This window comes from Acanthaster planci, linkage group LG15 (assembly GCF_054643075.1).
Source record: "Acanthaster planci isolate LZ-2023a linkage group LG15, COTS_SCS, whole genome shotgun sequence".
Classification (NCBI taxonomy): Eukaryota; Metazoa; Echinodermata; class Asteroidea; order Valvatida; family Acanthasteridae; genus Acanthaster; species Acanthaster planci.
The window spans coordinates 8,481,260-8,493,578 of record NC_141791.1 but is presented as its reverse complement, the minus strand read 5'-3'; the positions used below and the strand labels follow the sequence as shown (position 1 = coordinate 8,493,578).

The window sequence follows — 12,319 nt, the reverse complement described above, 5'->3', positions numbered from 1 at the left end:
GAGGTTTTGAGGGTCCTATTGTTATAGGACCAATGTACCGGTATAGGGTCAATGTGTTCACTTGGTTGTGCCTGAAGGCGACCCCTTAAAGGCTTTATATCAATTTATTAATGTCAAACACCTCGATGGAAATCTCAGCATTTTCCAAATTTTTGAAGAGATTGTTTTGAAAATGAGCATGATCCAAATTTGTCCGTCACTTGAGGGACGGACATCAATGCATTAATTGCTCTGCCAAAGATTTCTTGAATATTTATCCTCAGTAAAAAACGTGTTTGTTTAACCCTGACACCAGTACAAATTGACCACATAACATTTTCAATTTATCTAATTTTTTTTTGTTTTGTTAAAGAAGATTTTAGTGCGTGAGGGACGGACATCAATAAAAATGACTACCTTGACCGAAGTCCACAGATTTGTATTTGTTATTGAAACTTGGAAACATTCTCAACTTTGGTTAATATAAATCAAAACATTAATGTTCAAACTCCTCAATTGACAAGATTTTAAATCATTGACACTCACTGGAAAGGTTATACTTGGGTTGAAATAAGAGTGAGGGATAGACATATTTCTGTGTGAGGGACGGACGGAAATGTGACTCTTTTTGAAAAACAAAACTTTATGGAATATTTTACCCTAAATGAAATGACTAAATCCTAATTGATGGAAAATCAGCCAGTGAATTATAAATTGATTCAATTTAATTATAATTTTGAGCCGTCAAAATAAATGTGAGGGACGGACATTGCCAGCGTGAGGGATGGACATTACAGTTAACCATCGGCAAAGCGTAATTACTGAACTTTCCATCTGACAATAATGGGACCCTGTCCTACTAAGGATGGCAGAAGTTAGACAAAATGGATGTTTAGGTTGTAGTTTCTACAAAAATCTCTTCTTAAACAAGAGTGAAATGTCTTCGAAGTCAGATTTAGACAGTGTTTGGACTGAAGACCAACAAGATGAGATTGGAGTTGGTGCTTCTCCAAGCTTGAAGATGTTTTTTTGTCTCTCCAGCATATGTCCTTGACTTTGAAGACATTTTGGGTGGGATTGGCTTGCTCTGAGAATTTAAGCTTCACTCCAAGAGAATCCCAACGAACCGATAATGAAACAGGCTGAAGTAAACAGCAAACCAGTATCTGGCAAGCTCTCAGCCTTTTCAACAGCATGAGGCTGGGAAGTACATGTACTAGATCATGTAGATGCCATGGGTGGCCCTCGAAATGTCATGTTGTATTCCAAGGACTCCATACAAGTACTTTCATCATCTTCGTAAGGCAGAGTCAAAGATGAAGTTTTGTAGAACTGCAGCTGCCATTTTTGACAACCACTACACTTACATACAACTTGGTGAACTTGCCAAGTTCCGGGTACTGCAGTTGCTGATGCCAGAGGTTCTGACAGATTAGCAACTTTACTTTTGTCAAGATACAGTACTTGTGTTTTGAGTATCTGATCTGCATATGAGGCAAATTCAGAAGCTGATGTTAAGACAACATTTGGGGCCATAACATCTCTGAATACTGAACTTTTCACAGTGCCGCCAATGGCATCTACCACTTCCTTGCCATGATGGGACTCAAAACTGTTTCAGGTTACATTCAAATCCCATGGATATTCACACAGTAATGCAAATGTGTATCGTGTCTTGAATTGGGCCACACATCTATCAGTCCAAAAGTTTACAGATTGAAGATTTGGTACATGCTTCCTAATGTTTTCAAGAAGGATGTTATTGCATGTGAATGCAACAGCTTTACTGCGCTCATGATGATCAGACTCATTACTGACCACGACAAATGACTTGGACTCGGTGTCCTCAGATGGATTTGAAAACATGCACAAAAATTCTCATGTCCAAAGTAGGCAGACTGAATTTCATGCTGTTGCTTATTTTCATAATTTTCTGCAAAGTCAACATGAATGATGGCTGTTTTAGGAGGGATGCTGATATGCATGGCTTCCATCACAGCATGATGTTCTTTAATGGTGTGGTGATTATGGCGAAAATTTTTCAGCATGGTCTGCAGCTCTTGTGCTGCTTCAGGACCAGTGACAGTTTTTGGCAGTTTTTTAGGATTTTTTTCTGAAGACTTTTTCCACTGATGATAAGTGATGGAGTCAACCAACAGTAATTCTTCCAAATTGTCTTTGAGAAGTTCCATTCCTGGACACAGATCACACTCACGTCAATACTCTCCTTATTTTCATCAGAGCATATTTTGAGGGAAAGTAGGTCCCTCTTTGACATTGTTGGCAACTTTCTGTGGGCATTCACACAGTGAAGTAGCAAGTCCAAGTTCTCACAATCAGGGCACAAGCATAAAAATTGAGGGATGTCACTTTTAACTTTAACATACATGCAGTTGAACTGTGGTAAATTCATCATTCTTTGGAATGTTCCATATCCAATTGTGCAGCTATGTTCACGCCTCAATTCCTCATTGAGCATTGGCAGAATATAACTGTAAGTCCACAATAAGTAGCGCTTTGGCTCATACACCTTGGATCCATCTTCAGCTTTTTCACAGCAGACTACATCTCTTAGGCCAGGACATGCATATGTGATACTCTCTTTTGGGGAGAACTGTTCTGCATTGGCTTTCTCTGCATCATTCAGAGTTTTGGGTCTGCCTGCTGTAGAGGCAGGTGGTAAAGTTGACGGGCTTGATGGCAATGATTCTGCAATTTTCTTCTTGCTTGCCGGGCTGAGGTTATTTACCAGACGATGAATGATAGCATGCCGCTTTGCAAGAGAACGTGGCATGACAAAACTGGCACATTTAACACTTCGAAAAATTGTTTGTTTATACCGGAATGGTGTTTGATCTGCTCCTCTGCAAAGGTGGAGGACTTCGTTGATGTACTGGTACCGGTACATGTACTTCATTATCAGGCTGTAATTTGCTACACTTCTTGGCTTGTCTCTCCTTGTGCTTTCTTTCTCGATCAGCTCCACGATGTTCTTCTGCTAGATCTTTATCCATGTAGATTTTTGCTCGTGCTCTTTGTTTCCGTAGCTTTTCCCAGTTTCTGATTTCTAGAAGGTGATTTTGCCTATACTTGGACTGGTGTTGTGCACTAGTCATTGCTTTTTTATCCATTTTTATTGACTGGGTTTTATTCTCAGTGCACAGCACACCACACTTCTCTGTGAATGAGACTATTACAGTAGTTGACATACAGTATTACCACCATGCAAGAACATACAATTTGGATTCAGGTGCACTCGATTTACGGAGTGCACCTGACAGGTTGACAGGCTGCCTCGCACCACTGCTTTTCAAAAAATCTGCTGTAACAGTCAAGAAGTAAGTTCACCTTATTTTATAGACCTCTCATCATAAATTTGTTGAAGAACCTCCTGGACTCTTTTGAAAGCCTGATTTAACCTCAGTGTCAAGGAAATAAGCTTAACATTTTGGTGCACCTCTTCTCTGGACTGTGGACCTGTCTGCCATATTCTATCTTGACTGGTGACAGCACTTCCACAAAGAAGATTAAGCTGCCGAACAGTAGTTGAACAATGAACAGTCAGTGATACCTAAGTATAACAATGAAGTTCTTCAAGGTATGCATGCCACTGGTGCTTTTGCTACTTGGTTTATGCCTATCTGAACGTCATGCCACACAAATGGCTACCCTAATCAGAACCCTCGCAGCCTGAAAACATTGTTCCATCATAAGAGATATTTTAAGTCTCCTGTCAGTTACTATGCAAACTCTTGTGCTACATTCACCGTCTCCCTGGTCTGTTGTGGTGACATTAACCGAAACCCAGGACCCAGTCAGAACCTTAATTCAAAGGACTCCCTTGGTCACCGTATTAGATACAACCGTATCCATCTGTTAGACGTTGCTTCCTTATCTCAGAATTCCCCCCTACCAAAATTGACCTGGAGCTTACTAAAAGAACTACATATTCTGCGTGTCCCCCCAACGCACCATGGTACTCGAGCCAGTAAGACTAAATCTATATATCCACCCAGTGATACAGCCATTCCAACTGTGATCAGTACCCCACGGAAGGAGATCGCTTACAGAGGCCAGACCAGCATAAATTCTTACAATCTGGTTAGAATCAACACTTCTCAGCCCGATCACTGCACACTGCCGAACTTGACATCATTGTTTCTGTGAAATGACGGTCAGTCATTATCAGTCACCATCAGATTATCAGTCACCACCCTTGATGCTAGCACTGAGACGTGGTTCAAGCATGATCAACCCCCTGAAGTTGTGGCTACTCCTGGCTACACCATGTTCGCTAAATCGAGACTCGATCGAAATGATGAAAGGGTAGCCATTTACGCAAAGCACCACCTCAAACCGTCATCGCCTAAGGACATTGTAGTCCCCACCAACCTGGAGGTTGTGTGGATTAAGCTCCGCCCACAACGTCTTCCGCGATCAATGACGTGCATCTTCTGCGCTGCTATCTACTACCCTCAACGAGATCATTTTGCAGAAACACAACTGAACACATACATGTACTTTCCTCGGTTGATGAATTATCAACCCGTCCTCCTGATGCCGGTTTTGTCATACTTGGAGATCTCAATCAACTTAACACGGATCCATTACTATCTGATCAGAGCTATTGTCAAATCGTCGACCGCCCGACCAGAGGTGATAACACCTTGGACAAGATAATCACCGGACCCATTATCGGTGCAGCCGGCCTATGCCTCAGAGCGCAATGAGATCATTTGGCGCTTGGATAACAAATCACGATTGGTCAGAAGTTACAATGCAGTCTGACGTCAACTCCCAGTGTGAGCGCCTTACACAAACCCTCAACTTGGCCATTGACAAATACTTTCCCTCATGCAAGGTAAAACTGCACTTTTGTGACAAACCCTGGATGTCTGCAAGAATCTAAACTCTCATACGTGACAGACAAAATGCCTTTCATCGTGGTGATCGTCTAAACTGGAAAAGACTAAGAAACAAGGTCAAATCTTTCATCACTAAAGCAAAAATAGAATATTATTCCATGTGAGTACAACGTTTAAAGTGAAGCAATCCTGCAGCATGGTATCGGGAAATCTGTGTCCTTACTGGAGGCCAGCAGAGCCACATACCAATACATGTACCTGGTATTTCATCCGATGACCATTTTAACCACTTCATGCCGGGGCATATTTCAATGTTGTTGATGCTGGGCCGACATGACTATCATTTTTTCCGTTTTCAAAATCCTTCAAAAATTTGTCATTTCATTTAACGGTCGTTTATAGCCACAGCAAGTAATCTTTAGGCTCTACTCTAAGTTGACAGGTGACCTTCATTGACGCCTGAGTATTTCAGCCAGTCCAGCAGCCTTGTAAACAGAGCCCAGATTGTGCTGTGTTGTATAACTGTTTTTTGTTCACGAACCTGGCTTAGTGCACTGCTGTCCTCTTTTCAATAGGGGCCAGATTAGCATGCAGCGGTGCTGTGTGGCTCATCGCTGCGGTGGTGGAGCGCTTTTGTCCCCGGTGGTAATCCGCTCGCTCTCATTGCCCCAAACCCTGGTATATGGTTTCAAAACAAGGCTGGATTATCACCACTTTTGAGAGTGAAAAATGTTGGTAATGCCCAGCAGCCTGGTCTTTTGTTCGCAGTACAGTCTTTTGTTACAGGGCCCTGTTTCCTTCGTCCGAGTTCGGAGACCCCGGCCACCCATATAAACCATACGTCTCTGATCCCGGAGTTCCCGGCAGGAAGTGGTTAACATAGCTAACAACATCAACAAACTTTCTATCTCGCAGTCCTCTGATCTGAGCCCCCTCGGTTTGAGTGCACTGCCCGCATATCTCCCGACGCTGACTCCAAGTCCTGTAGTGTACCCATGGGAAGTGCACAATGCAATGGCGAAGGTCCAACAAAAGACCTCTGGTGGTCCAGAAGGGATATCCGCATGCATAATCCGTGAGTTTTCGGTTGAACTTGCTGTTCCACTAAGCCACATCGTCAACTTGTCATTTCAATGAGGACTTGTCCTGGACGAGTGAAAATGTGCTATAGTTGTCCCGATCCCCAAAACCAACCCCCATCCATTGACAAACTTCAACCTATTTCCATAGCGGACCACTTTGCAAAAATAGCGGAGTTGTTTATCGCAAGATGGACCCTGCAAGATCCTATCCCTAAGCTTGATGAAAATCAGTTTGGCAACAGGAAATCACTCTCTACTAGTCACTGCCTAATTAACATGCTCAATCCTATCTATGTTAATGCGGAAAAACCCAAAACTATATCTTCTATAATCCTTACGGATTACACAAATGCTTTTGACAGAATTGACCGTATAATTGTTGTTGTTTCAAAATTAATTGATCTCGGAGTGAGGAGTAACATTATCCCCAAGATTTGTGACTTTGTACTCTCATCAACAGTGTGTCCATTATCATTCAACCTGCTCAAACTGGTTAACTCTAAATGCCAGAGTTCCACAGGGAACGAGATTGGGACCAGTAATTTTTTTAGCAATGATTAATGATGCATGTCTATCTGAACAAATGCACACTCTCACGTATGTTGATGAGTTAACACTAGTTGAATGCCGGCAAGTTAATCAATTTTCGAGTATGCAACTCGCAGTTAACAATCTTGTTCAGTGGTCTGATCAAAACAAAATGAAATTGAATCCTACAAAATGTGTGAAAATGGACGTTTCCTTTATGAGAAACCAACCATTCCGACCCAATGTAGTTATTAATGATCATAATCTTACTACTGTGAGTAATGCTAAGATCATGGGCGTTCATATCCAAAATGATCTAAAATGGGATTCACACGTAAAATACATCGAAAAATGTGCCAATGGAAAACTCGATATGTTACGCGTATTGAAGAAATAGCCTTCCATGCGAGGATACACCCGGCCCCTCACTGAACATTCAGCACCAGTATGAAGCAGAGCATTGACAAAGCAACAAAACAGTGAATTGAACGAATCCAGAAACAAGCACTGCGCATTGTGTTAGGATAAAGATATGCAAATTACCTCGATGCTCTCTCCCAATGCTCTCTCCCAATGCTCCCTTCAATCCTTGGAGGACCGCAGGTTAACCCCTAAGACACACAGCCAAAATTGTTTGTTTAATTTTTTTTAATTTAAATTTAATTTTTAAATTTTTTTAACGTAATTTTTTAAGCTTTCATACTGGTACTTCTTTTTTCGTAATTTTAAAGATAATTTTAAAATCCTGTTGATTTATTACATGTATGTGCCTCAAGGAAAAAAAATGATTCTATCTTGTGAGGGACGGACAGTATTGGGAATATTGCCCTGAAGTGACCCTCCTGTTAATTACCATAGGGCAGTTAATTTAACCCCATGTTTGCAAGAAAGCATTGTATGTTATATTCTTGATATGCACAACAATTGCAGGATTCCAGCACTTTGTGAATTTCAAAACTTGCCTTTTCAAATGAAGTTTCTGTCCGTCCCTCACATTTAATAATTGATGGTATCATATTTAATGCATGATATTCCGTAATTAATAATGATATTGTTAGAAATTTCTTTTAGATTAGAAAAATATGATCCTTTCTTAGTGAAATAAAACAATTTTTAAGGGTGTTAATTGAAGGAATTTTAACTTTTTCCCTATATGATGGAAAATTAGGGAAATCCTGACAAATCTCACCTCTGTATTCAGCTATGATATACAAAGCCCACTAGGTTTCATTTAATCCAAGAAAAAATGCAATGTGTCTTCCGTTTTATTGCCATGGTTTGATCTTTCCACCATACAATACTAGCCTCATCTCAAGGGTTTATGCAGATTTGCATATTGAATTCCTCATGACTGTGTGCAATATACATACATGTAGGTGTATGAACCTCTTTACATCTTGATTTTGTTGCTAGTACGGTGCACATGTGATCGGCCAATCAGTGCACCGCTTTGTGTTGGCAGCCGCATCACATAACGTGTGGGGCTTCAGCACACCATGGCATGTATTCCAAGTACATGTATCACTATTGGCTGACTCGATCACATGCTGGAATGATGCAATTTTGTTTGTTAAAAACAAGCATTATATAAGGGTCGGGTAGGCGTGTATTTTTAGTTTTGTGGGGGAAGGTTTCTTCACTTCTTATGCTATGTATACTGTGGAATTTTGCCAGTTCCGTTTTAAGCAGTGGTTTCTGTTTCAAGGTGTTGATTCCACAAATTCTGTCCATTATGTGATCACAGAAAATCAGTGGCTCTATTAGATATTTGAAGACTTGAACCTTTACCGTGAGACACTTCTCACTTCTCAAATGACAGGCATGATATGGTCTCGCTATTCCATGGTAGTCATCCCTAAAAACTGGAACCTGTTCAGTGTCAACATCTTCTTGGCTTTTACTGGCTTGATGCAGCTGGCAAGGATTTACATGTAAGTCATACACTAACTTTTATACAGACACTGTGGGCCAGGGACATTTGCCGTATTGAAACCAGTTTTGATCTCATCTCATCTACTTGTGGTAATGGTATAAGTCTCCTGAACATTTTACATTATACATAATACAAGTTTTACCCTTGATTGGTACCCATTTTCTGTTTTTCCTTCTCAGGTATCGTCAAAGTAAGAGGAGTGAATTGGACGCTGTACTTTAATGCCCCAGGCCAGATTTTCAAAAATGATGGGCTCTTTTTTTTTGTTAGTTTTTAATAAGCATACTGTTGCAGTTGAGATTTTTAGCTGCTTCCGTGTACTGCCAAAGCAGCTATTGCTTTCATCATTTGGGTAACTTGGCTATCTTTGATCCTCCTCATAGTTACACCAAGCACAGACCTTAAGGCAAAGATAAAATTTAAATAATTACATCATGATTATGTCATCAAGTGATTTGTTATTAGATTTTGAATATTTAAATATTATGTTAAATTTTTAAAAATTCATGTAAAATCAGCCATGGCTTTAATTTGTCTTGTGTGGGTAAAATCACATGACCCTTCTTTCCGGTCAAAATCGGAAGTCAGCTTATTGTTTAAAACTGGTAACAGGTATCAAATTGCTTTCAACGGTGTTAGTCTCTAGGGGTATTGTACTCTTCAAAACGTCCACTGATGACGTCATGCAATTGTCGAGTGCCCTCTAGCTGATGATGTCTGTGGTGAAGTTTGTCCGAATCGCCTCAAAACTGATGTAGACAATTATCTTTTAATACCCAGTTAGCACATGTGAAATTTTAGGCCGATGACGTCATCACACTGGAAGTTATGATGAAAAGTCCTTTTATTCTTCAAAATTCGGTAAAAAATCAACCACAACAGATTTAAGCGTGAATCGTTCATTAGATTATAGCTAAAACATTGAAGGCAACTGCACTTTTTCACACAGATGAAGCACCGACGACATTCACAATATTTGCGAACTCAAAAATCCCATTCGCATACTGGGCATTGGCTATTGTGTGCGTGGATGCGTAATATGTGCCTGTAACATAGGCAGTGCATAGTATGTAAGATTATACTCAAGAGTTGGCAAATTGCTAAGCACATGGTGCTGAGAGCAGATCACATTGTATGGAACACCAAGAGGGGCAAATGTGTCTCTAATATGTGCTCTTTCAGCGATAACAATAATGTTTTGTAAATTGTATCTTGTATTGTACTTGTCTGATTGGGTGGAAACCTTGCAGATGGTTAGAAAGGGAAGGTTTATAAACGGAGATTGACCTTGTGATGACAATATCATCAGCCGACGAGTCGCGTGACACTAAAGGGGCACTTCTGAAAGTGCTATATCTCATGAAGTACATTTTTGATTGGGTTCAAAACCTTGTAGACATCTTGAAAGAGGGCTTTAGACGAATGGTGCCAGTATGTGACAAGTCACAGTTTTCAAAACATTAGTTCTCCTGAAGCACAAGTCTTTTGGGGTTAAAACCTGTATGTGTAAGTATATGAATACGTATATTTTAAAGAAATTGACAATATGCCAACATGGCACTTTCCTTCAGAAAAACAAAAGGGCGGTCCACTGAAATCGCTTCAGTACATGTACAGTGTTTAATTTTTTTCTATTGTCACACCATTTCAATTGTATAATTTGTACAATAGAAATCAAGTCATGAACATAGTTGGGCTAAGAGTATTTGAATTTGTTGTACATGTAAGCTTTGATGAATTTTATCTTCAACGAATATTCTCAGTATGTTTAAATGTAGTGGCCTAACTTGAAGTGAAATGGTTTATAAGTATGTTTTTTCCCATTAGCACTTGCATTCGTTTGAATTTTAATTTCAGAATTGGTGAAGTGGAATCAAAAAAGAAAATCAAACTGCACGGAAACCATTTAGGAGTCTAGTCCAACATCATTAATAAGAGGTCCGTACAATTTTATAAATAACCTTGCTGTAAAAAGATTCTTGTAATTGTCAGGAATGAAGCAATAACAAATGATTGAGACCTACCGGTAAACAGAAACACCTTTTTATATTCATATTGTTGCATTAGCAGTGCTCCTATTATTATCGAAGTTTGACTGTATACATATGAATACTTTCAAGTTAAATAAATTATCATGAACAAATTCGTATTTATGATATTTATTTAAACTTTATGCAAAGTACATTTTCATACACTGGAGGGTGCACCACCAGAGATAAATTCCCATAGACAGCAGGGATAAATCCCCATACTTCACAAATATTTAAAAAAATACAACTCTCACAGGTGTTCAGGCTACACAGAAAAATGATGGTCCACATGTCCTCTTTCATTTCCCTTTCAATTTTTGGGGCGTTGACCAATGAATTTTTGAGAAATTTTCACCAGAAGCAGACCACCCCTAAAATGCAGAAAATGTCCCTGTCCAGAAAAGTAGCCATTTTGAAAAACCATCCCTCTGCAAAATGGCTCAAATAGTGCCACTTTCGGACCAGATTGCATCCAAAATGCTCAGAATTGGAAGCCCCGAGTCCAGCCCAGAGGTTCAGTCTCATATTTCTTCAATTCCCCAGTTCCATGGCTCTCAGGACCCTCTAATATAGAATATTTTGAGTCTATTAATGAGGTCGGCGGACATATTTCTGGCCTAAATACAAGGGTGCACCCTGGAACACAATGAAGACCCCCCACATGTCAATACTACTAATAATTAAAGCAGGTGCATGTTAAAGTGTAGCTGCAGTGAATTTTTCTGATACACAATTTTTCTTTAACCTGCAAATTTTTCGTCAACGTATGAAAATTCTTACTTTCCCATTTGCTTCAAATACTGGTGCATTGCAAACTGCATGCTTTTAAACAATTGAAATTATTAATGCTTTCCTGGACAACTGAGGGCGCTGTTGCTGTGAAGTCATGTAGGTGTTACCAAGCAATCCACCCAGAAAAGGATTGGGGGAAGCAGCTAGTTCCAATGTAGAGATTTTTATTAGGGTGTATCAAGGGTATTAAAAAAACAACAAGGATGACCACGAATTACTGTCTGAAAATTAAAAACAATAAATTACCAGTAAATTACATGAAATTTGGTTTCCTTCTTACAGGATTAAAGCTGCAATAAAACGGAGTTGAGAATTGTGATTTTGTCCCTCAAATAACATGTACTGTTGTAATTCTTCACATATATTTGCTTACAAAAAATGTTTTCTTCAGTCTGACAGAGAGCTCAGTTTTAGGCCCTTTTGTCCAGGCTGAACAAGCCCTCTGCGAAAATGGCAGTGCGATTCACAATAGTGTGCCTCCAAGAGTTTGCAACGCGTTGGCCAATCAGAGTGCGCGAACTTTGTCGACCCAATGTGCGTTTGGAAAGGGTCGACAACTAAGACCCCGGTTAGAGAGACCCAAGTTGCTGACATTTAGTGGGGATGTCAGAGATTACTACACTTTCAGAGATGACTTCAAATACATGATCGACTCAAACTATGAGGCAAGAGATGCTGTCTCCATCCTACGAAACAGTTTGACTGGCAAGCCACTTGAGTTGTTGAAAGGTATCGGAACAGATTATGTGGCATGTTGGGACTACCTGGACATGTACTACGGTGACCCAAAGGTCATTCCTAATGCAGTGGCTCAAGACCTGACCAGATTTAAGGCCCTTACAGATGCGGAAGACAGCCGCTTTTGTATGTTCTCTCAGCTCGTGAGGCGTAGCTTCAATATCTTGAAACAAATCGGGAAAGAGGCAGACATGAACAACAACCACATGCAGGCCCTCATCCAGAAAAAGCTTACCCCAGATGACAGAAAGGTGTTTACCCGAATGTTACAGCAAAATGGGGAGGAGGCTTCTCTTCGAGGCCTACTGAAATTTCTTGAGGATGAAACAAAAACCAGAAGAAGAAGAACATCTAGTCTATCAGAAGTACCAG

At 40.1% G+C, this 12,319-nt stretch overlaps 1 protein-coding gene across 2 annotated transcripts in view; it reads left to right on the top strand.

The window, feature by feature from the left end:
* LOC110977618 (uncharacterized) overlaps window positions 1-10,530 on the top strand; it is a 30,890-nt gene extending 20,360 nt beyond the window's left edge. For both annotated transcript variants that reach the window (XM_087146440.1, XM_022231905.2), the window contains 2 exons: window positions 8,274-8,385; window positions 8,567-10,530. In XM_087146440.1, the coding sequence (XP_087002566.1) occupies window positions 8,274-8,385; window positions 8,567-8,609 (155 nt within the window). In that variant the 3' untranslated portion in view covers window positions 8,610-10,530. The remainder of the gene's footprint in view (window positions 1-8,273; window positions 8,386-8,566) is intronic.
* Window positions 10,531-12,319: the final 1,789 nt, after the last annotated feature.